This window comes from Podarcis erhardii (genome assembly GCF_964252035.2).
Source record: "Podarcis erhardii genome assembly, chromosome: 15".
NCBI lineage: Eukaryota > Metazoa > Chordata > Lepidosauria > Squamata > Lacertidae > Podarcis > Podarcis erhardii.
The window spans coordinates 17,231,451-17,256,980 of NC_138505.1; the positions used below are offsets into that span (position 1 = coordinate 17,231,451).

The following is a 25,530-nucleotide window of genomic DNA, read 5'->3' on the forward strand; positions in this document are numbered from 1 at the left end:
AGAAAGAAGAGAGTTTGGATTTGATATCCCGCTCTATCACTACCCTAAGGAGTCTCAAAGCGGCTAACATTCTCCTTTCTCTTCCTCCCTCACAACAAACACTCTGTGAGGTGAGTGAGGCTGAGAGACTTCCGAGAAGTGCGACTGGCCTAAGGTCACCCAGCAGCTGCATGTGGAGGAATGGGGAAGCGAACCTGGTTCACCAGATTACGAGTCCACTGCTCTTAACCACTACACCACACTGGCTCTCAAGGAGGGCCTTTATCTACCTGAAATCCTGGAGAGAGTTGCTGCCTCCCAGAGTAGGCTGGTCTGAACAAGCAGTTTGACTGAATATATGGCAGCTTCCTGTGTTAAAAGCTGTTGGGTGTTTTAGTGATTTGAAATGCAGGAACCACTGTGAGCATTTAAGTCCCCCCCCCCCCGCCCCGCAAGGTTAGTGTTTTCCTTCAGCCTGCAGGCCCAGAAAGACTCATTGCAATGATTCCACATGACTCAGGCTCTGGAAAGTCGTGTTGGGACATCAGTCATGCATCGTGTGCCAATGACTTTTCTCCATGGACTCACTGAGGTGGCAGCCTTAGGCCTCTGTTGAATCACTTCAGGCTAGTGGGGCCGTGTGCCATATTTTACAGAGAGCAGACCCCTATTTTAAGAGCGTGGCCTGGTCAAAATCCAGTTTAGGGATTTTGTAAAGGAGGAGAGGGGTGTGTATATGTTTGGAAGTTGCCCATTCCCCATAAATGGGTCATCTTGCTAGTCCCAGCTTTTTGGAGAAAAACATATTTGCCTGCCACTATCCCCCCTGAAAAAAACAGCCCTCCTTTGCCATTGCCTAACTTTCTGCCTTTTCAATTACATACAGGATGCTCAACTTACATGGACATAATAATTGTTCTGGATGGTTCCAACAGCATTTATCCTTGGTACGAGGTGCAGAACTTTCTTAGCAACATCCTTAGCAAATTTTTCATCGATCCAGAGCAGATCCAAGTGAGTTTGCTATTTTGTTTGAAATGAGTTTTTAAATGATCATCCAAACATATATGATGGAAAAAATATATTATTTGAAATTGCAGTATAGGCTTGGCTACCTATTCATATACTAAGCTACACTTCAATTTATAAATTACAGTGGTACCTCGGGTTACATACGCTTCAGGTTACATACGCTTCAGGTTACATATGCTTCCGGTTACAGACTCCACTAACCCAGAAATAGTACCTCAGGTTAAGAACTTTGCTTCAAGATGAGAACAGAAATCATGCTCCGGCGGCGCGGCAGCAGCAGGAGGCCCCATTAGCTAAAGTGGAGCTTCAGGTTAAGAACAGTTTCAGGTTAAGAACAGACCTCAGGAATGAATTAAGTACTTAACCCGAGGTACCACTGTATTGTTACTTTCCATTATTTGTTAAATAGTCATTCTGCAGCTTCACACAATCAACTGCAAAACCGTCAGCTTCTAGCGCTCAGTAAACATATGGGACCACTCAGTTCCACTCATTTAACTCTCCTCTTGATAACTTAGCTTCACAGTAACTTACTTATTCTAAATCAGCTTTCACAGGGCAAAATCACTGTGGAAAAAATCTGCTTTTATAAGGCAATATCACTGTTGCAAACTAGAGATTTGATGGGGGGGCGGTTCTTGAGGATTCTGTGCTTGCTGGTCTGCTGGGAGTTGAAATCCAAAACATCTGGAGGGCAGCAGGTCAGGAAAGGCCAGTATACAGTGTGACTTGTTTTAAAAGGGGCAGAGGGTTGAGAGCCACCCAAGACATCCCTGCGAGAGTCTGCTTGGCTTCCTCCCCACATCCTCCGGCTATGTTGGCTGAGGAAACACTTAGACACTCTGCTTGGACCGTTTCCCTGACTCACGCATGATGAGAAGGAAGCTGTGCTGGGCCAAAGCCAAGGGCAAGGCATTATTACCATCAACACCACTAGTCATTATTATTGGTATTCTTACACCCTATATTTTTCTAGGCACTGTAGATTAAGAAAGCAACATAGTCCTACTCACAAGCTTATAGTCTAATGGGCAGGGATGCTGTTCCAAAGGACAGGGGCAGCCACACTAAAAGCCCTGCTCTGAGTTTACGGCAGAGCAGGCTTCTGAGATCTTTGCATCTTGAAAGATAAACTCTCCCGCAGACTGTTGCCATCTGCTGGGTGTATAAGGGATAAGCCGGTCCCTCAAGTAAGCTGGACCAGAAGTGTACGTTACATGTTAGTGGCAACACCATGAACTTGGCCAGATAGTAAATTGGCAGCCAGAGCAAATCCTGCAAGAAAAGGTCTTACGTTTCACAATGTAAACTCAGAACATCCATTGCTATACTCAAGTGTCAGAGAACCTAGATTTCGCAGACCCAGATTATGATGGTGGCAATCTGCTGCTTCTAGTAATTTTGAAATTTTGACCATATTTGATTTGTTGCCATTAAGCAATGCTCACCTTTTTGAAGGCTAGGTTGCATATAAATATTATACCCCATATGAAGAGTTTGGGAAAACCATTTTGTGTGTGTGTGGAATGTATTTGTTCAGATGGCTAGTCTTAACAACAGCCATCATTTGATATTTAAGCTACGCAATGTCAAGTTTATGTATAATAATTCAGCTCGGAAACAGAAGGAAACCTTGGCATGCAAAGCCACCTTCTCAGTTATATATCCACTACTGTTTCTGAGCAGAATTTTAACTTTTAATAACTCAATTACTCTACACATAATAACATAAAAAGAACCCTTCTGGATGAGACCAGAGTCCCAGCATCCTATTCTCACAGTGTCCAACCCAGGGGCGCCGACTTATAAAAAATATGGGGGGGGGCGGGGGCCCATACCGACTTATAAAAAATATTGGGGGGGCCCAAGACCTCCAAACCGCTGCTGCTGGGGGAACGAAAGGGGCGAGCCCCGCCCCGGGCTGCCCCGACCTTAAGTGAACCTGTGAGGGCCCGCCCTTTGCGGCAGCCGATTGGCTGCCGCCGTGGGCGGTGAATATTAATGAGCTACCCCACCCCCTCTCTAGATCGGGAGTGGCTTTGTTTTAACTCATTACTGAATGTATTTTAAAAGGTAACTATCTTCAAACAAGGAAAATAAAAAATACCAACATAATTTTGTGATTTTACAAAGCATAATATAACTAATAATTTTCTTAAATTATTGGGGGGGCAATTTCTGTCAAAATTCTTTTGACAGAATTTTTGAGGGGGCTCGGGCCCCCTCAGGCCCCATGGAGTCGGCGCCTATGGTCCAACCAGATGCCTGTGGGAAACCTTCAGGCAGGATCCGAGCACAAGAACAACTCTCCCCTCCTGCAGTTTGCCTCCGACTGTGGAGACAGAGCATAGCCATCATGACTAGTAGCCATTGATAGCTTTATCCTCCATGAATTTGTCTAATCCTGTTTAAAGCCATCTAAGATAGGGCTGCAGGAGGATTTTCATAGTTTAACTATGCACTGTGTAAAAAAAATCCTTTATTTTCTCTGTCCTGAGCCCTCCAACATTCAGTTTCCTTGTATGTCCATGAATTCTAGTGTTGTGAGAGAGGGAGAAAATCTCCAGAATTGACAAGGAACTGTGCCAGGGTTTGATATCTCCTCCACTTCATCCATGCAAAAACTTGAGAGCCAGTGTGGTGTAGTGGTTAAGAGCGGTGGACTCATAATCTGGTGAACCGGGTTCGATTCCCCACTCCTCCACATGCAGCTGCTGGGTGACCTTGGGCCAGTCACACTTCTCTGAAGTCTCTCAGCCCCACTCACCTCACAGAGTGTTTGTTGTGGAGGAGGAAGGGAAAGGAGAATGTTAGCCGCTTTGAGACTCCTTCGGGTAGCGATAAAGCGGGATATCAAATCCAAACTCTAAAAAAAAAAATCCATGCAAAAACTTAAATCGCCTCAACTTTTAATTAATGCAAAAAAAGGGGGAACCATAAATTAAATGGAATGTGCCCCTAATGGCCATGTGTGACTCTCAGAGTGTGGCCACGTTCTGTAGTTCACCCCTAAATTCTTTATTTCTCCTTGGCCTGTTAGCAGCACGTGCTGGGGTATCGCTTGACCTTTTCCCCGATCTCCGTTGCTGCTGCAGGATGGAGCCTGTGCCAGGGCAGAGGCGTGGGACGTTTGAAAACCCCAGCCTGTGGAAAACAGGAAGCTTAAAGAAAACAGGGAGAGGGAGGGAAGGGGACCTGGTTCTGTGTAGCCTCATTGTGAGCCACAGAGGGGCTCTCTGCTGAGTCAGCATGAGCGCGAAAACCTTCTCCGAGGCTAAGGAAGGGTTGGCAAGAAGGGGAGCGGATGGCAGTTCCCCAAGCAAAACACACCTTTTGTTGTTGCAGATGTTTCGGACTCCAACTCCCAGAAGCTCTGCTAGTCAACATGGGCAATAGCCAGGGGGTGATGGGATCTGTAGTTCAGGGACATCTGATGGGCTGGGAGGGGGGAAAGAGAAAATTCCCTTTGGGGTTCAGTACAGAGGCTCACACCAAACACTCTTTTTAAATTTTTTCCTTATATATAATTTTTATTAAATTTTCCGTTTTACAATTTAAAATACTCATTTAAACATCCTTAAAAGATCAGTGACTTTCCTTCTTCTCTTTCCATGGTTCATTTTGCATATCATAAATCCCTGCATTTTTACAAAAACTAAGCCATTCAGTATTCTATTATTACATCCATTAAAACTTATTTACATTGTTGAATTTATCTTAACGCTGCCAACATTTTCAAGTGTATACAATTCCCCCCCCCCCCCCATATATTCAATAAGGGTCTTTTTACTCTCTTATTCTGTATGTTAAATCTGCAAGCTGCGCATATTCTGCCAGCTTAAGTTGCCATTCTTCTTTAGTTGGGACCTCACTTGTTTTTCCACTTTTGGGCTAGCAAAACATGTGCCGCAGTAGTGGCATACATAAATAACCTTCCCCCCCCCTTTTTTTTTTTGGCTCACACAAAGTTCTCAGTTAGTCAGACTTATTCAGAATTGCATTACAGGATAGAATCCAAAATAGCCTGTGGAAGCATTTCCATTAGCACACATCCTAGATGGGCAAAATATATGTCATCTTGGCCAGTTATTTTCCAGTCAACCAACCTTCTGCCGCCTGAGTAACACACTATCTGTTCTTCTAATCACAGTCCATGAAAACACTTCCTCAAGTTTTTTGCTGTATGTGCAGAGCCCTCCTTATACCTTATCTAGAGTTGTTTTTCACTCTTAACCGTCAGTGTTAGGTTTTCTCCTGAATCCAGTTTTGTGGCCAGACAGCCCCCTTACGTAGTAACACTAGTCTTACTGAGTTTTGCAGAATTTCTACCTCACCCTGCCCCTTGCAGTTTCCCCCTCTTTGCCCTCTCCACTGGGTCACACTAACAGCCAGGTAGCCTGTATCAGCTGCTCTCCTTTATAATAATATCATGCTTATCATTCATGTAGTATGAATGCTTATCACTTATGAAGCTCTTTCACATTTTACTTGGTGATCCTTACTGCAGTCTTGACCCTTAACTACAGTATAACAATTAGCTCCGAAACATAATAATGCACTCACAGACGTACATGCAACACAGATATATTATTATTCTTTCATTTATATCCCACCTTTTTCCTCCAAGGAGCTCAGGGTGGTGTAGATGGTTGCCCTCCCCACATTTATTTCCCACAACAAGCCTGCGAGTTAAGTTTCCAGGGGACAATGTAGAAGAGATAGATTTGTAGAGGTCTCGCTTTATTTTATTACATATGTCAATATGTCAATATGTCAATATGTCAATATGTCAATATGTCAATATGTCAATATGTCAATATGTCAATAAGCAATAACATGGTCTGTCCCCTCTCTCTGCTTATCAATGGATTTGGTTGATCCAATAATATAGGATGCAATTCCTCTTTAAGATTCTTTCCACCCACAGCATGCATGGTTTTATTTTATTCTATGTTTAAAATCCTCCTCATCTTTATATTTTGAATTATGCCAGCCTGGTGTGCATTTCTTTTTCTTAACCCAATGATGTGTTCTCTTTCAGTCACTTTTCTTGCTTTCTTTGTAATAATAAAAAGGGGAAAGGAAAAAAAAAACACAAGCAAACCTTTCTCTCCTTGTAGGTTGGGGTATTGCAGTACAGCGAGGTTGCTGTCCACGAATGGACTCTGAAGGATTACCAAACAGCAGAGGAGGTCATTGAAGCCGCCAAAAACATCAGCCGCCAGGAGGGGCTCGAAACTAGGACAGCGTCTGCCATCCACAAAGCCTGGTGTGTGTTTGTGTGTGTTTGTGTGTGTGTGTGTGTCTTGATCCTGACAGAGACAGACAAGCAGGAACCCAGCTCACGTCGAAAGAGGCATTTTGCAAAGAAGCAAGTGGCTTTATTGGGGTGTGTGTGTTGTGTTTTGAATGAGCTCCGATGGTTTGGTGTGTATGGACGCAGCGTCTCTCAGCCTGACCTACCTCACAGGGTTGTTGTGAGGATATAACAACAACAACAACAACAACAACAACAACAACAACAACAACAACAATTTGTTGGGTGGTTCACAACAGAATTTTAAAAACATGATAAAACATCAAACATTAAAAACTTCCCTAAACAGGGTTGTATTCAGATGTCTTCTAAAAGTCACATAGTTGTTTATTTCCATGACATCTGATCAGAGGGCATTTCACAGGGCGGGCGTCACCACCGAGAAGGCCCTCTGCCTGGTTTCCTGTAACCTCACTTCTCGCAGGGAGAGAACCGCCAGAAGGCCCTCAGAGCTGGACCTCAGTGTCCGAGCTGAACAATGGGGGTGGAGACGCTCCTTCAGGTATACTGGGCCGAGGCCATTTAGGGCTTTAAAGGTCAGCACCAACACTTTGAATTGTTCTCAGAAATGTACTGGGAGGCAGTGTAGCTCTTTCAGGACCGGTGGTATAGAGCCTTGTGCAGCACCATGGAGGAAAGATGGGAAGGAAAAGCAGTAAGTAAATAAATAAGTTCTCCTGCATTTCAACATAGTTTGTGCAGGAGAGCATCCTGGCAGGTGGTGCTCTGGTGAGTTGGATCTGTCAGGCTTCCATTGGTGCTGGTCTGAATGGCACACAAAATCTTGCCCACCGCCAGTGTCTCCACGAAATGCCATTCTCAGAACAGGAGTGCATCTTGGTTATCCTCCCTCCTCACCTCTTGTTTCTCTCTTCAGCACAGAGGCCTTTAGCCCAGAAAGAGGCGGGAGAGAGGGAGCCACCAAACTGATGATTGTGGTGACTGACGGGGAGTCCCACGATGGCGAAGAACTCCAAGACGCCCTGGAAGAGTGTGAGAAACGGAACGTGACACGCTACGCCATTGCAGTGAGCATGCGCTGGTGCCAGGAGGTTTTTGGGTGGCGGCAGTGATGTGGGTGTGCATGCGTGTGAAAAAGAGAGTGAGCAAGGGCTGAGAGAGGTGCCATGTGAAAAAAAAGTTCAAAGCAGCTTCTTCTGCCATGATTCCATGTCTAGCTTCCTTCCACCTTGACAGGTAATAAGGGCTTTATTGCTAAATGGCTTCATTACTATATTTAATATTGGTTCATTCCAACTTGCATATGAAGGAGCTGCAAATTTATATATTTAATGATTTCAGTGTGAAAGAGGCGGAAGTTGACATGGTCTTCTGAGATAACTAGCAGAATCTATTGCTTGAATCCTTTTGTATTGCTCTCTCTTGGTCCCCACTATTGTATTCATCCCCCACCCACCCAAATATTTTCAGGTGAGTTTCAAGTAGGGAGGTAAGAAGGGCATTGCTTTCTGTCCCACCCTGTGTTCCTCCCACGCAGCCCTGTTTCTATTCTGCTGCAGTCCACCCTTTCCTAAAAACGACATTATTCATCTCGCTGTCCACCATGGCGACATAAATTACATTATTCCACCTCATTCATTTCAGTGCAGAGGAAGCACAATGCAAATGGTGGTGGTGAGGGAAATGTAACCAACTGCAAATTGTTTGTGGACTGAAATCAACAACAACAGTGAATACCAGTCGTATCCTCTGGATTGATTCCCGTTCCAGACATCAAACAAATAAGCAAACGTGGGCAATTTTCTGCTCCCGTTTCCATTTTCTGCGGAATTCTCTTACACCCTTAGTTGTCATAATGAGCACTTCTTCCACCTCAAACATTTTTTGAAAAATGGCTTTTGTTCCCTCAGGTGTTGGGGCACTACATTCGGCGGCAGAAAGACCCAGACTCTTTCATCAACGAGATTAAATACATTGCCAGCGACCCTGATGAGAAGTATTTCTTCAATGTGACAGATGAGGCGGCCCTGAACGATATTGTGGATGCCTTAGGGGACAGGATATTTAGCCTTGAAGGTTTGAGAAGGGGAAGAGTGAAAAAGGGGGGAGGCTACCACCAGATTCCCTGTGGTTTATGAAAGTTAAACAAAATGGAGTGCAGAAGAAGTGTTGGTAGGAAACTCTCTAACATCTCCCTCATAACAAGTTCCCAGCTGTCCTTTGTAAACCTCAGTGTGAGTGGGGCACAGTGCTGGCTCAAACCTTAAGGGCCCTCAGCACTGGTGCCCTCTTCTGCACTAATAGCGCCCCCTGTTGGGCTTACACGGTAGTGGCCACAGTCAGTGTCAGGTGACCCTTCATTTTAATTTCCCGCAGTGCCCTAGAGCAACAGAACATTGGGAGCACTGTGGAGGAATTAAAATAGTGCCTTCCTTTGCCAAAAGCTGTGTGGTGATACCAGACAAGCAATGGGCACAAGATTCTCTGCTGAGGGAGATTTGGGTAAATCTCATAAAGGGGGGCATTCGCAATGGAGAATTGGCAGGGCAGATTAAGCCCCTTCCCTCCCTCCCTGTCAGTGCTCACCTTCTGTTTCAGCAAACAGAGCACACCTTGTTCATTTATCAATCTGCTTATACTGTATTTATCTTACTACTTTGTTGCTTTTCTACCAAAAAAAATATACCCAAAGAGGTGTACAACTATTCACAGATTTCTTCTCCCCCCCGCCCCCCCATTCTCCTCAGGGACCCGTGAATACAGCTCATTCGAGTTGGAAATGTCTCAGATTGGCTTCTCTATGCACCTCCTTGAGGTAAGGAGACACATTGTGGTGCAAAGTGTGGTTCTCAAACCTTCCCCCACAGACCATTTGAAAATTGCAGAGGTTCTTGGCCTCGCCACTTAAGGATTGTTCTGCCTGTTTGTAGCTCTTGTAATGCTAGATGCCGTATGACTTCTGTTTGTAATGTTATGGGCTTCAGATGGTTCAGTCTGGATGACCCCTTAAGATCCTTTCCAAATCTGGGATCCGGGGTGTCAAAGGCTAGAGTCTATAGAAGAAAGCTGGCTGAAGTGAGCAGGCCAGTTCCCATGTCAAGATAAAGGCCTTTTCTAATCAGCTAAGAGCCCATCATTCACATCTTCAAGAAGTGAGCTCTGTTTCCATAGAGACAAATAGTGAGACTTGTCTCACTTCACCAGGCTGGATACCTCAGCATCCTAGGAAAGGGGAATGATAGGACAAAGCAGGGAGTTGTGGGTGAGAGTTTGGCTGGTGCTGGAAGCTGGATCCACAGAGATGTGTGTGCTCTGTGTTGGCTTTGGGCCTTCCCTTGAATTCTAATAGGAAAGCAGGATCTCTTGGGGTACGAATGCTGTGAGCCCCTCCATCCTATGCTCAGGTTGTAGAAATGCATAAATACAATCGTATACCCTAAAGACACCACAGTCTCCGTTGTGGACCTTCAATCCAAGGCAACCAAACCCTGGGGTAGTTGAATTTGCAGGCACCATTATTTTTTACAGACCTCTGAATGAAGTTCATGGGTCTCTCTGTTGGTCCGCACAGACCACAGTTTGGGAACCCCAAAGGGTAAGCTGACATGCCCAGGTTTAGCCAATGTGATGCCTTCCTAAGGTTGTTGGACTCCATCTCCCATGAGCCCTTGCCCAGTGGCCACTGCTGCTTGGGGCTCATGGGAGTCAGGGTGCAACAGCATATGGTACACCCCCTGCTGGCTGCCTCTAGTATCACTGTGTGAAAGGCAGGGGCAAATGGTTTCGACTGCAGTCTTTCTTGTGTTGTCCGGCTGGACTGCTTATGTATCTGCTTGTTTCCCTGGCAGGACGGGATCCTCTTTGGCATGGTAGGGGCATATGACTGGGATGGCGCAGTCTTGAAGGAGAGCAGGAGTGGGCGGCTCATCCCGCCAAGGGAGGCCTTTGAGAGGGAGTTCCCCCTGAGGCTGAAAAACCACGCAGCCTATCTGGGTAAGGAAGGATGCCGCTTCCCATTATACAGGGAGGGAAAGAGTGGAGACCCACAAAGGGCACAAAGATAAAATCAGACCACCTGCAGGATCAGGCCAGAGGTCCTTCTAGCGCAACATCATAGAGGCCTCTGGGAAGTCCACAAGGAGGTCAGGAAGCCAGTAGTCCTCCCCTGGTATCTACAGGTAGACTTGTCCTGTACATGGAGGCTTCATTTAATAGTCAAGGCAGTTGGCAGGCCTGTTCTTCACCCCATCTCCCCAATTCTCAATGGCTATTTGTTTCCAAAATCAAGGCGATAAAATGATCCCAGCATGTTTCAAGCATGGCTCCTGTTCAGAATAGAAAACTAAAGTGAGATTCACTTGTTTTGTTTGTTTGTTAAACCACTTGCTTATGTAGGATGAATAAAAGCAAGGCAGTCCTTTGCTCACCAAGTGTGTGAGACCAGTCAGTGCTTGTTCCCATTTTGCAGAAAGAAAAACTTAGGGCTGTGAGTGAAAAGCTAGCCAATTAGTTCAGGGCAAAACAAGAGTCCGCACAGCTTTATTATTTCTCTCTCTCGTTTCCTTCCCCAGGATACACAGTCTCCTCTATCAAGCTCAGGAACGGGAAGGGGCTGTATGTGGCTGGTGCCCCCCGCTTCAAGCACAAGGGGAAAGTGATCCTGTTTGAGATGAGCAGTGATGGCAGCGTAACCATTTCCCAGGCCCTTACTGGGGACCAAGTGGGTTTTGGGGCAGTGGAGATGATAGTAGCTGATTTCTGGAGTGACAGCCGCGTCCCTAGAAACCTTGTTCTTTCATTCCCAAATATGTGTGCAGTTACTGAGAGAAGAGAGTAAAAGACAGTCTGCACATGATCAGAGACACTCCTCTCTTTCATATAACCTCACCTGCTGGCTATGGCGGAGTCCCAAACTCATTATGGTGGGAGGAGGCAGGGCTTAGGGGCCCTGCTCCTTAGGGGAGGGAGGTGCAACCCTTCCACTATCTTTGCAGGCACAACTAGAACTCGTGACGCAGAACTTTGGGGTCCAATTAGATGGAGGCAGTTTCCAGCACAATTTATAGCAGCCAAGGATGGGTTGGGGGTGGTGGGGGTCATTATGGATTTGGGGCTGAACTGAAATCCCCTCTGCACCTGAATGTAAATACCTGAATGTATTAATTTTTTTCTACAGCGCCATCAATGCAGGTGGTGCTGTATAATGAGCAGGTATTTGAAAACTCTGAATTCCTCAAGATTCTGAGTCTTGCCTGACTACACACACACACACACACACACACACACACACACACACACAAATAGATAGATTATATAGATAGATAGCCATGAATTTTTTTTTTTAATAAATATTTATTAAGGTTTTTTTTATAAAAGAAATGCACAGATAATAAACAGCATTGGTTATATCGTAACATAATTTCATAACTTCTTTGGACTTCCTCACGTTTTCTGCTCCCACTTACATCGTTGAAAAGTTTTTCAAGCAAATTATCAACTTGTTTGCAATCTTATATCCAATCATTTAAATATAATCTAACAATTCTCCAAAAGGTTTATGTTTTCCTTAATCTGACTTATCATCAAATTCCAGTCTAATTTAGTGGTGGCCAGTTATTTATGATCAAGCATCCTTCTTAACGTTCAACCAAATTACAATTTTTTTGTAAATAAGTCTTAAATTTCTTCCAATCTTCTTCAATCCTTTCTTCTCCCAGGTCTCGGATTTTTTTCTACAGCGCCATCAATGCAGGTGGTGCTGTATAATGAGCAGGTATTTGAAAACTCTGAATTCCTCAAGATTCTGAGTCTTGCCTGACCACACACACACACACACACACACACACACACACACACACACATAGATAGATTATATAGATAGATAGCCATGAAATTGCCCCCTGGACCTGTGAGTTTGCATCTAGGTGTCTGGGGGTGCATCTTTCTTTATTGAGATCTGGAAATGTGTAAAATCAGGCTTAAGATGCAGGATTGCACTGATGTACAGTGCAGAAGAACTTGTGCAATTCTGACATAGCAGGTGGCGTCTTTCTCTGCAGATTGGCTCCTACTTTGGCAGTGAAATGTGCCCGGTGGACGTGAATGGAGATGGAATCACGGACGTACTGCTGGTGGCTGCCCCCATGTACCTGGGCCCACAGAACAAAGAGACAGGCCGTGTTTACATCTACAAAGTGGGGCAGGTGAGTGTTGTTGTTTTGGTTTTTTAAAAACCTCTTTTTTTATTAAGAGTTTTCTATAAACAGTTAGCAAGAATACAGACAATAGCAATGGGAAACGACAATGTCTCCATCATCATACATTAATACAATACAGCAGTACAATACATTAGTACAATACAGCAGCAGGAGCAGCAAATAATAATAATAATAATAATAATAATAATAATAATAATAATAATAATAATAATTATTTATTTATACCCTGCGCATTTGGCTGGGTTTTCCCAGCCACTCTGGGCGGCTCCCAATAGAATATTAAACAAAATGAAAAATCAAACATTAAAATTTCACTAACATTTGAGTTTATCCTGACAATGAAGTAGACAAGGAAGTGTCCCTCCAGGAAGTTCCCAGCCACCTTCAGTCACCTAACAGATGAATGGGTACCAAGTTTGAACAACTTTATTAGGGCTCTCCTGCATTCTTGAGTAAGCTTATCATTGACTGCTAATTGCCAAACTCTCTCCTCCCAAGTGTAAACAGGAAGGCTGACCACTCCCTTCCAAGTTTGTGCCTCTGCTGAGCAAAGAAATATTTTTCACATGGGAGAGGTGCTTACAAAGCCAGTAAATTTCAAGCTCTTCTGGCACATGACCCACCTGGAACCTCATCCTGCAACAAAAAGTGCAACACTTGTATTGCGGCACTTAGCCTTCCCCAACCTGATGCCTTCCCTCCCAGGTGTTTTGGACTACAACTCCCATCAGCCCCTGCTAGAATGGCCAATGGTCAGGGATGATGGGAGCCATTGTCCAAAGCATTGCAATGTTTTAGTTGGCTGAGCATAGGTGCTTTATCCTGGGTCAGATTGCCCAGTACTTTGCTGAGAAGTCGCTTTCCAGGATCTGAGGCAGAGAAGGATCTTTCTCAGCTGCTATCTGAGATCCTCTAAACTGGAGATGCCCCAGTTAAAACTGGGACCTTCTGCATGTGCTTCAGTCCTGAGCCTTCCTCACAGTGCTTCACAGCACACCATTATGGGGGAGGGGGTTTTCTATCCTGAAGCCAATGCCTAACGGCTCCACTGTGCCTCCCATTTTAACCTTTCTCCCTCTTCTGAAGTTGCTTGTGTCTTTAAACGGGACCCTCCATGCCGACCCAAAACCTCAAGACGCTCGTTTTGGCTACTCCCTCCTGGCTGTCCCTGACCTTAATCACGACAGCTATAATGACGTTGTGGTGGGCGCACCGCTGGAGGACAACCACCAGGGGGCAGTCTACATCTATCATGGCTACCGCACCACAGTGCTGCCCCGCTTCAAACAGGTGAGTGGGAGCCAGTGTCTGGCTCCAGTGTTTTGAGTGCTCCCTACTATTCCAACAGCTCTTCCCACTAGGACGTTTCCCCCAGTGTTTAGCCAAAATTGGTGCCCCATGCCATTTCCACCCCCAGGCCCTGTTCCTATTCACTTCCCATGATCTGGGGGCCTTAAGATGGCATTTGTGTTTTTAGCAGGCAAATCACACTGCTGGGTGATATTCAGCTAAGATGCCCATGTCCTTTCTTAGCTGTGCTCCTGCCAGGCCAAGTCTCCTTCCCTCATCCTAAACATGCACCTTCTATTTTATTTTATTGCCACTAAATGCAGCGCTTTCACATTCGACTCTGTAGTATCACAAGCTGTTTTAGGTTTCAGCTCCAACCTGTCAATATCGTTTTGATTCTTTTTTGCCTTTGGTGAATAACTATTTATTTCGTTTTTAACCATGACAGTACACACAAAAATATATCAACGAAAACCAATAGCAAAAGAGAAGAGTAAAACGTAAAAGAGAGAAATGAGAAAGAAAACCATAGATAACAAAATTAAGCAATGTCCTCGTACCATTTTGATTTTTGATTCTGATTCTCTCACTGCACTAAGTTCAGGACAGATAAAAGAAAATCCAGCACATGGTTTAACTATGGAACTCTCTGCCACAGGAGGCAGGGATTGCTACCAACCTTTATGGCTTTAAAAGAGGATTAGACAAACTAATGAAGGAGAGGGCTGTCAATGGCTACTAGCCACAAGGGCTGTGCTCTTCCTCCACTCTCGGAGGCAGTGATGCTTCTGGATATCAGTTGCTGGAAACCACAGAAGGGGAGAGGGGTCTTGAGTTCAGGTCCTGCTTGATGGTTTCCCATTGGGGCATCTGGTTGCTCACTGTGAGAACAAGTGGCTGGACTAGATGGGGTCTCCTTCGGCCTGTTCCAGCAGGCTCTTATGTTCTTAAGTACATTTGGAATGACTTCAGTGAGGGCTCTTACAGAGCAGCCTCACTGATTAAAACCAAATATCCCACATTCTCCCCCCCCCCTTTTTTCTTTTGTACCAAGAAAGAAAATTAAACAAAAACAAAAAAGAACAAAGAGAAAAAACAAACAATCTCACGCCAAATCATATACATACTAGACTTCCTGTCTTTCCCGTTGTATATTCCTTTTTTACAAATGAATGTACTCTTATTATTGTATATTTCTTTACATATTATCTAATACATTCCTATATCAATATGTGCTCTTAGTCTTATTTCTCAACTCAGTCTCACTCCAATGTCAATCAAATGCTAGCATAGATAGCAAACCTTTACTGTATTTTTGAACATATGTTTTATATCTATCCCACTTTTCCATAAATTTTTGTTTTGAATTGCCTCTCAAGGTATTTGTTAACTGCGCCGTTTCAGCAAATTCTTGTAGCTTGTAATGCCAGTCCGTTATTGTCGGGGCTTCACACATTCTGTGTGTCTTCAGCTTTTGATTTGCTCTTTCCGACAGCGCATTGAGTCAGCCGGCCTCCGCCGAGGCCTCCGCTACTTTGGCCACAGCTTGGATGGGCAAATCGATTTGGATGGAGATGGCCTGGTGGACCTTGCCGTTGGAGCACAGGGTGCTGCGGTGGTGTTGAGGTGAGGGGAGCTGAAAGGTGGGAGGTGGGAGGGAATGAAGGCTGCACCTGGGCAGAGGGAACATCAAGGTCATTGAAGTGAGCTTCATGGCTGAATGGGAATCTGAACACTGGTCTCTCCCCAGGGACTAGTCTGATACTCTAACCGCTACACCACACTGCCCCTCAAAGCAGTATCATACCACTTTAAACAATCACAGTTTCCCCAAAGGAAACTGTAGTATTTTAAGAGCTGTTGAAAGATCCATATTCCCCTTCCAGAGCGACAGTTCCCTGAGTGGTTTAGCAATCAATCCCTTGCTCTGTGAGGGGAATAAGGGGTCTCCTAATAACTCTCAGGATTCTTTGCAGGGAGCCATGACTGTTTAAAGTGATACGATATTGCTTCAGACGAATAGCGCAGACCTTAGGCCCATCTTTGGGATTTTTTATTTATTTAACAATATCATTTTCCTTCTTGCTGAGGGGGGCAGGTCAAGGAGGATTGTGCAGGTCAACACTTCGGTCACTGCTAACCCTCCGTCCATCAATGTGATTCAGAAGAACTGCCAGAGGAACGGAAAGGAGTCTCTTTGTGTGACGGCAAACATCTGCTTCAGGGTGTCTTCCCGGTCTCTGGGCCCGAGGGACAGCCACTTCAGTGAGTAGCGCCCTCTCGGCAGGCAAGTTGTTAGGGGTTGGCTGGATCTTCTCCACGGTGTCCTCTGGACTGTTTCTGGGCAGTTAATGCATTTGGAGAAAACTTGAATTGGAGTGTTATCTGGGTTGCAAGGCAGGATCTTAATTTGGGGAAGGAATAACTAAATATAAGGTAACTTTTAACTAGAGATTATTTACAGGATAATGAATGGGGGCAATGGAAGGGAAATTGATTTGCAAACAGGATCAGTTGGAAAATTAACTGGGGGTAAATTAATTAACGGGAAGCTGATTGGGGGCAATCTGGGGCAGGGGGCAGATTTGTTGAAGAATTTATCCAGGGGGATATGGATGAGAAATCAGGCAGCTTGCCTTCTGTGATACTTTAAATCTAAACTCGTTTTTGTGCCTGTAGGCCTGTGCCCCTAATCCAGGCATAGGCAAACTCGGCAATCCAGATGTTTTGAGACTACAACTCCCATCATCCCTACAGGACCAGTGGTCAGGGATGATGGGAGTTATAGTCCCAAAACATCTGAAGGGCTGAGTTTGCCTATGCCTGCCCTAATCTTAAACTACCTTGCAACACCTCTGGGCCAGCTCTTGAGGAGCCTTGTGATTGGCTGTTGGCTGATCACATGACTGAAACCAGGCATCACCAGCCTAGGACCCTCCATAAGTTTCTGACTGCAGCTCCCACCAGCCCCAGCCCCCATGGCCAGTGCCCAAGGAGGATGGGAAATGTAGTCCACGGTTAGCAAAGGCTGGCTTTGCTTGACTCCACTCACTGCTTGGCCCTAGGTATAAAGTACAACGTCTCCCTGGATGACAGGAAGTTTGGGGCAAGGGCCGTCTTCGATGGCAACTCCCAAAAGCTGCTGCAGAAGAGGACCCGGGCCACCGTGGGCAGGACAACCTGCTCGGCAGTCCGTTTCCACGTGATTGTGAGTACAAGTGTGGGTGGGTCAGTTCTGACTCCGACTGATGCAGAGAGAGACCCCATGGGTCATCTAGTCCAACCCCCTGCAATGCAGGAATCACGCTAAAATATTCCAGAAACCACCAAGGTGCATGGTGTTCTCCTGTTTTAATCTCAGCAATGCTGTGAATCTTTATCAGGCCTGCTGTCTAAAGACAACCCTGGATTTGTTTATCCTTTGCAGGACACCTCCGATTACCTGAGGCCGGTTGCAGTCCTGGTGAAGTTTGCACTGAATGATGCTGAGCCAGGCCCTGTGCTGGACGATAAATCACCCACCAGTGTTAAGAAACTGGTGAGTAGCACATGCACAGATGCCCCATTACCAACGGCCCATGCCATTCCGCACGTCAAACCAAACCATCTTTGCTGCATGTCCTACAAGACCTGCTTTCTGCTTTGCTAACCTGGGGGTCAAGATTTCATTTTGGAGATGGTGCCTCGCAAGACGAAATTAATCCGTTCCGTTAGGCTCTTCGTATAGCGGTTTTCTCGTCTTGCGAAGCAAGCCCATTGACAGCTTAGTGGATTAGCGCTATTAGCGGTTTAGCGGCTTTTAGCGGATCAGCTGATAAGCGGCTTATCAGTGGATCAGCTGATAAGCGGTTTAGCGGCTTAGGAAAAGGGGGAAAAAGGGGGAAAACCCCGCAGGAACTCGCAAGACATTCGTCTTGCGAAGCAAGCCCATAGGGAAATTCGTTTTGCGAAGCGCCTCCAAAACGGAAAACCCTTTCGTCTAGCGGGTTTTCCGTCTTGCGAGGCGTTCGTCTTGCGGGGCACCACGGTACTTAATTCTTGCTATTACTGCTATTATTATTTTTGTATTGTTACAGTTAGACCTTATTATGACCTACGTGGTATTTGTCTAATTTTATTGTATAGTTACTGAAATGAATTTTTAAAAGGACTAGTTTATCTAATGCATATACGGCTGCTTTTAGAAACAGAGCAGCATCCCCCTTTTGTGTACCTTGCTTGAGAACTATATAGTTGTGTAACCTATTCATATAAGTTTATCTGTTTTTGACTTGTGATTAATTCATAATACAATATAAAATAAAAATAAATTAATAAAGTAATAATATTGTGGAGAGGGGTTTGCATCACACAGAATCATCCTGCCTCTTGCTTTCTCTTTAGATCCCCTTCTTTAAGGATTGTGGTGAAGACGATGAGTGTATAACAGATCTGGTGTTGCGAGCTCAGATGGACATCACAGGATCCAGGTAGGAATTAGAGTGAAAGGTCCCTCTTTCCCTACATCAGGCCAAGCAAGTAGTTCATCACCTTAGTTCATCAGTCACTTGCTGGTCCTCCTGTCCCAGGACCCTGTCAATCCAGTTCCTCCGTAACAGGTGGCAGGAGATCTGTTGCTGATGATAACCAGCTTGAGAATCATTTGATTGGGAGGCTGGGCAGAAATCAAGACTCCTGCCCTCCTCACCTTTTGCAAGGCAGGCGTTTGCCATCTCCTCTTCTCGTTCCAGGCAGAAGCCGCACGTGATCCGCAAAGGGAAGCGGAAAGTCTTGGTGGACGTCCTGCTGGAGAACAAGCAGGAGAACGCCTACAATGCCAGCCTGTGGCTTTGGTTTTCCAGAAACCTCCACTTTTCCAGCCTCGTGCTCAAGGTAAAGCAGAGGCCCTGTTCCCGACTGACGTTCCGCTGTGGTCAAAAGTGATGGGCTGGAAGCAGAACGAAATGATCACTAGGATACTGAGGGTCACCCTCTGGCCAGGGACGATGCTGGCTCCAGGAGGACTGATAGTTGCCATAGCATTCTGGAAAGAGAGGCTGTCACATCTCTGAAGCTTAAATGTCATGGTGCCAACCTGAAAACTCCTGTGTGAATCATGCAGATGTGCATATTTTCACATCCTTTATTCTGCTTCTTCATTTCTTCTTATTGGGGGGCTGGGGGAGGGACTTGAGCTCCAGAAATTCAACAACTCCCCTCACTTCTGAGATTGCACCAAGGATTCTAGCTTTGTCTTTGCAGCCAACAGTGCTTTGTTACAATCACACGGTCTATGTGTGTGTTTTCTTTTTAAAAAAACAAAAGCAGAGAATATGCGACTGTTTACCAAATCCTGCAGGTTTTCTGTAGCCCAGAAGGTATACAACCTGGCCTCCGCAGCCCAAGGCTCTTTGAACACCTGTGTGATAAGCAGAAATTGAATGGGCACAGTTTTCTCTAGCACAGAGGTGTAGCAACATTACGCGTTGGATCTCTGCCTCCCGTGAACCTTTCTGAAAGCTCTTGCCAGGAAAGCAAAAGGGGGAAACTCAAGTTGAGGAGGCTGGATCCCATTCCATGCGCTTGGTGGTTCTCTCCTTTTGCAGCTTTGCTCTCTCCTTCCTTCCACAGGGGGAGAACTCAGTGAAGGTGGAATGCACCTCCCCGTCTTCCCAAACCCGAGCTTGCCGTGTGGGCTATCCTGTCTTCAGGTCCTTAGCAAAGGTGAGAAAGAAGGAGCAGCTCTTCAGGATCCCCTTAGAGCGGGGTTCCTTGGAGCATTTCCTAGGTGAACAGTATTCCATTTTTTCATGTAGGAAAAATAAAATAAAAGACAGCTAAAGGAAGACGTGGGCTGTGTACTTAAAGCACATGACTGCCCCCAAAGCATCTTAGGATCTGTAGTTTACCTCCCATGGAGCTACATTTCCCAGCACTCTTAACAAACTACAATTCCTAGAGTTCATCGAGGGAAGCCAATGTATGGCACGTACACAGCTGTGGTACAGAGTTTATGAATGGTGTAGAAAAAGCAGATGCGGAATGTTTCTCTCTTTTCTCTCTTTCACAGGTAGCCTTTGTCCTGGAGTTTGAATTCAGCTGTTCCACCCTTCTGAACAAAGCACAGGTGAAGCTCACAGCCAGCAGGTGAGAACCAGGGAAAAGTCAGAATGAAGGCCATCTATCTATCTATCTATCTATCTATCTATCTATCTATCTATCTATCTATCTAACCACCTCTTCAGCTTTGTATTTATTTTTGATTCAGATTTGTCATGGCCAATGACAATACAGTCGTACCTTGGTTGTCAAACTTAATCCGTTCTGGGAGTCTGTACAACTCCTGGAACCTTTCGACAACCAAGGCGTGGCTTCCGATTGGCTGCAGGAGCTTCCTGCACTCAGTCGGAAGCCATGTCGGATGTTCAGCTTCCCCCCAAAAAAGTTTGCAAACCGAAACACTCACTTCTGGGTTTGTGGCGTTCAGGAGCCAAAACACCCGAGTACAAAGGCGTTCGAGAACCAAGGTACGACTGTAAAGTTATTTGGCTTTGCATTTGACCAACTAGAAGTTGTGTAGAGGAGGGTGGCCCTCAAAATCAAGGGCCTCAAAACTGAGCCTAATGAGGAATGATTGAGGAAGTTGAGGATGCTTAACTTGCAGAAGAGAAGGCTAAGAGCTGATAGGACAGCCATGCTCAAATATCTGAAAGGCTGTCACATGGGAGATGGGGTAAGCTTGTTTTCTGCTGCTGCAGAGGCCTAATGAGTTCAAATTACAAGGAAGAAATTCTGACTAAACAGTAAGAATAACTTTCTGACAGGACAGCTGCTCGACAGTGGAATAGACAACCTCAGGAGGTGGTGGACTCTCCTTCACTGGATGTTTTTAAATAGAATTTGGATTGCCTTCTTTATCTGAGATTCCTGCAGCACAGGGGTTGGACTTGATGATGCTTTGGGTCCCCTCTAGCCCAACAATTCTATGATTCTATTATCTTTCCTGCAGTGACAGCCATGAATTGAATGAGACCCTGACCGACAACATGGCACAGCCCCTTGCCTATATCCGTTATGAGCCCGACCTTTTGCTGACCAGGTGAGGACCTCTGTGTAGAGGTTGAATAAGAGGACGGAGCCCCCTCCTTGCAAGGTGTCCCTGGCAGGATGATTCAGCTCCCCCAGGGTGGAGAGTAAACCAAATGTGAACACCATCATCACTTGGCTAATTCAGTCCAATGGCTACCTTTTATCTCTGTTGACATTCGAGGCTCTGGTTCCTCATGCAGGGATGCTCTCAGTTCTGATGCAACTCCCCAAAAGGACTACTCTGGCCTGTCGTCATACTTAGATTACCCTTCTAACTGTTGGCTGGCAAGGAAAAAAATAGGCCCGTAAAGGAGAATTCCCTGGATGGCAAAATCCAAGGTTGGGGCAAGTACTCTTTTGTGAGAGAACCCCTGCAGAGATGTAAAATCACAAGATATGCAGCAAAGTAAAGTGTGGAAATATATAGGCTGCTTATTTAAAGGTCTAATATGCCCACGCAGGTGGCGCTGTGGGTTAAACCACAGAGCCTAGGAGTTGCCGATCAGAAGGTTAGCGGTTCACATCCCCGCGACGGGGTGAGCTCCCGTTGCTTGGTCCCTGCTCCTGCCAACCTAGCAGTTCGAAAGTGCGTCAAAGTGCAAGTAGATAAATAGGTACCGCTCCGGCAGGAAGGTAAACGGCGTTTCCATGCGCTGCTCTGGTTCGCCAGAAGTGGCTTAGTCATGCTGGCCACATGACCCGGAAGCTGTACGCCGGCTCCCTCGGCCAATAAAGCGAGATGAGCGCCGCAACCCCAGAGTCGGCCACGACTGGACCTAATGGTCAGGGGTCCCTTTACCCTTTAAGTTCCAAAACTCCCCTCTGCCCTTAGCATAGAAAAAGACCACATGTTTGGTAAGTTAACAATGGTTTACTTACAAACTCTTCAAAGGTCAGATTCATGTGTTTTCCCGTACAGTGTTGAGAAAACACAGGCAGCAAAACTTTGGTAGGTTAGTTTCAAAGTGGTGAAAGTTCCTAAATTATTTGTATAGGAACACAAGGGTGGCTTGCAGAAAGCCATGAGCTCTGAGCTGGGAGCCACCAGCTCCTCTTTACACATAGGAGTTCACATGGTAGACTGAGGGAGGTAGTAGACTTGACTTCCTTCTTCTCGAGGTGGAGTGACTTAGCTAAGCCTGGCAGGACAGCTTACCCTACGGCATAAACCCCTTCATGCATTAATTAGACTTAAGCATTTTGCTTATATGAGACTGGTTATCCGACACTAATTTATTACTTACCTTAGATGGGTGGGTTGAACTTGACAACCTTTTGAGTTTCATTAGCTCTAAACATCCCACAGCACTTATTGTCATTACGGGTGGTCTGAATACAAGGATTGGTGATGACATCTCTAGGCCTCCCATTTTCATAATATATAGATTGGGAAGATCTCTTCCTTTTGGGATATCCCTCCAGGGATAGCTGCCTGAACCATCAAGGGATATTGGAATGGATATGGAGTTTGGAAAGAGATGAAGTTACAATTGATCTACATGGCTTACCTTCCAGGGGGAGAAACAGGTGCTACTAAAGGCCTACACAATCTAGAACTGACCCGGCTTATTTTCTATGGTTCTTCTCTCCCTCAGCGAGTCTACCCTGAACCGCTACGAGGTGCATCCTGTTGGGACATTTCCAAGCGGTATGAGCCCTGAGTTCAGGACTACTGTCAAGGTAAATAAGGAGTTGGGACAGGATTTGTATGTCGGCAGTAACACAGGGAAGGGTGGCCAATTTTCTCTCTGGCAGGGCTCCTCTGCAGAATATCACGCTTTATCATTAGCGGCATTAGTAAGGCAGTAGCGAACCTGTGCCTGGGCTGGACCACCTCAGATCGCAGGTAGGGGCTCCTCTAAGTAAAATATACAAGCATATCTCTGTGTAGAAGTCTAGCTTATCAGGGGTCTAAGTCTCGAAGCTTAATCCAGACTGCAGGACTCAGATGACTAAATGCTTCTCCAGCAGACCCAGGAAAATTGGAGTACCAATGCTTTAAGATCGGGGCTGGCCCCCCAGAAGCTTTTGAGCTCCCATTCCCATCAGCCCCCTGGCCAGCATGGCCAATGGTCAGGGATGATCAGAGCCTGATAACAGTTAGAAAGCCACAGGCTCCCCTCTCTTTCTTTTGGGCATCTGGTTCCACAGACACACCTGTTGACTTATTACTGTGACCATCTTTCTTCTCACCACTGCAATGCCTAATAGAAAAAGAAGAAAAGCAACTGGCAAAGGCACTGTTCACTCCTGTGGGTTCAGAGACTGAGTATATAGCTCCTGCCCAATTAGATTTTCAAAGTTCAGCTTAGAGAAATCCACAGTTTCAGGTTCCAGTTTCCAAAAATGGTGACCCTACATGATTTTTTTTTTAAAGCTTTGTGCAGTTTTTCACTTCATCTGTTGAACACTCTTCTCATCCTTGTAGGTGCAAAACCTCGGCTGTTATGCAGTGGAGAATCTCTCCCTTGTCATGGACCTGCCTGCCACAGCCTATCAGAACAGTGAATTCCTCTCCGTCACACGCATCATTGCAGATAACGTGAGTCACTAGGCCTTCACCCGTATAAGTGCTTTGGGTCCTCTGTTCTTGTTGTCATTTGGGGTCTTAGGGGGAAATTCCAAATGACACTTTGCTGCTCATGGGGTGGCAAGTTCTCTTGCACAGCCCTGGCAATGCACCACGTATGACATCGGGACAGATTTGGCCTAGAAGGCTGCTGTTGCTGATTTGCTCAGTTTCAAAATCTGCAATCTGGTTTAGAGTGAACACCTACTATCTTGCTGGCAAAGGATGTTCTTGTGGTTGCCATTGGGGCATCTAGTTGGCCACTGTGAGAGCAGGATGCTGGACTAGATAGGCCCTCTTTGGCCTGATCCAGCAACCAGACTTTCCCTATGCTCATGGCTCACAAGGTCCTCTTATACAAGTCCTTAGATCTAAATGTTCTAAAAGCCCAGCTTTAGTAAAGTTTAATTTGCAAACAGCTCTGACCACTTCCTCTAGCACTTTGGGTTCAGCAGGTTCTTCTTAATTTTAGCTGGCTGCTGAGCAGGGCCTTTTTTCAGCCAGAATTTGCCAGTTCCAGCACCTCTTAGGTGGGTGCTATTGCCATTATAAGAGAACAAAGACAGTTTTCATGGTGAGTTCCGGCGCCTCTTTTTCTAGAAAAATAGCATTGCTGCTGGGTATTGTTTAGGACATCTTAAGACAGAGAGTGCAAAATGGGAAGGGGCCAAACATGAATAAGGGGAGGGAAGGAAATCCGCTCCTGTTCAGAGACCTGGGTGTCTGCTGCAGGTGCTCAAGGAAAAGCTTAGAAGGACCCCTCACACATGTTGATGTCCCTTTCCATTTTCCAGGTGACCTGCACCATGCAAAATCTGACAGAGGCCTCTCAAAATGCAGCTGGTGGTGTGATGATCCCTGTTCATCCAGAAGAACTTGTGCACGTAGAGAAACTGGTGAGTGCCCTGTTAGCAGACCTTGCAGCTTGGGTGAATTTGATTGAAGTAATCACTTACAGTTTCTGGAGTTTAAAGGCTTATTCATGCAGGAACTATGTACAGTATGAGTGGAGATGAGAGAGTAAATAATAGATATCTTGTCTGGAGAGAATAGCAAACAAAATGGCTCAGCTTTTTTGGGTAAACATAGACATAAAAACTAAAAACAAGTGCTGGCCAGATTGCAACACAAAGAGTGCCATCATGTGGTTTAAAGTAACTCAAGAGAAGGAGATGTATTTGCCTTTTTCCAACTTTCCCTCATCTGGCTTCCTCACTGTGATTCAGGCAGCTTCAAGACTGGCTGTCTCTATCATAACGCAACTGTTGCTTTTCCATTGCAAGCATTTTAGTGCAAACAAAAATGTCAGTTAAAATCGTTTTAACACAATTTAAAATGGTACCATCCAGAAAGGTAAATAGGGAGAGTGCCAAGTGGAGATATCTCCCCCCCGACCCCATTTTATGTTGCATCCACGATTGCAGAGTGTGTACACAAATTTTTACTTATTTGTTTGTTTGTTTAGATTTCATGAGAACCATTTACCGCTTGATTGTTTTTTTAAAAACCTTCATAGCGATTTAGAAAGAAAATAAAGCAATACAATTATTAGTAAAAACAGTTAACAGCATATATTTTAAAACATTCAAAATATACAGTGGTACCTCAGGTTACAGACGCTTCAGGTTACGGTCTCCGCTAACCCAGAAATAGTACCTCAGGTTAAGAGCTTTGCTTCAGGATGAGAAGAGAAATTGTGCGATGGTGGCATGGCAGTAGCGAGAGGCCCCATTAGCTAAAGTGGTGCTTCAGGTTAAGAACAGTTTCAGGTTAAGAACAGACCTCCAGAATGAATTGAGTTCTTAACCCGAGGTACCACTGTAAAGTAAAATCAGCAATAAACTAAAACAGATTAAAACCCCTAAACCTACCACATGCACACCATGTTACCAATGAAAACCACCCCATAACCACCCCATTTGGGCCTGGTAAAAGGGGGGGCTACCCACCCCCTCCACTTCATAATGTTATTTGGATTTTTGAAGCCCGAGAGAAGAATTGATCTTCCAGTTGCAGGCTTAAAGGAGGACAGCAAGGATTGCTGATGGGGTGCTAGCCAGGGTTGTGCAGTGGTTACGGTGTTGGACTAGTAACTG

At 45.4% G+C, this 25,530-nt stretch overlaps 1 protein-coding gene across 1 annotated transcript in view; it reads left to right on the forward strand.

The window, feature by feature from the left end:
* The window catches only part of ITGA10 (integrin subunit alpha 10), a 55,134-nt gene that overhangs the window by 25,079 nt on the left and 4,525 nt on the right, over positions 1-25,530 (forward strand). The window contains exons 6-26 of the mRNA XM_081841667.1: positions 866-993; positions 6,132-6,280; positions 7,206-7,356; positions 8,200-8,365; positions 9,037-9,104; positions 10,138-10,282; positions 10,861-11,009; positions 12,349-12,492; positions 13,594-13,797; positions 15,293-15,423; positions 15,896-16,062; positions 16,863-17,005; positions 17,225-17,335; positions 18,181-18,266; positions 18,528-18,669; positions 19,408-19,500; positions 19,847-19,923; positions 20,786-20,875; positions 22,461-22,545; positions 23,294-23,407; positions 24,229-24,330. Coding sequence (XP_081697793.1) covers positions 866-993; positions 6,132-6,280; positions 7,206-7,356; positions 8,200-8,365; positions 9,037-9,104; positions 10,138-10,282; positions 10,861-11,009; positions 12,349-12,492; positions 13,594-13,797; positions 15,293-15,423; positions 15,896-16,062; positions 16,863-17,005; positions 17,225-17,335; positions 18,181-18,266; positions 18,528-18,669; positions 19,408-19,500; positions 19,847-19,923; positions 20,786-20,875; positions 22,461-22,545; positions 23,294-23,407; positions 24,229-24,330 — 2,645 coding nt within the window. The remainder of the gene's footprint in view (positions 1-865; positions 994-6,131; positions 6,281-7,205; positions 7,357-8,199; positions 8,366-9,036; positions 9,105-10,137; positions 10,283-10,860; positions 11,010-12,348; positions 12,493-13,593; positions 13,798-15,292; positions 15,424-15,895; positions 16,063-16,862; positions 17,006-17,224; positions 17,336-18,180; positions 18,267-18,527; positions 18,670-19,407; positions 19,501-19,846; positions 19,924-20,785; positions 20,876-22,460; positions 22,546-23,293; positions 23,408-24,228; positions 24,331-25,530) is intronic.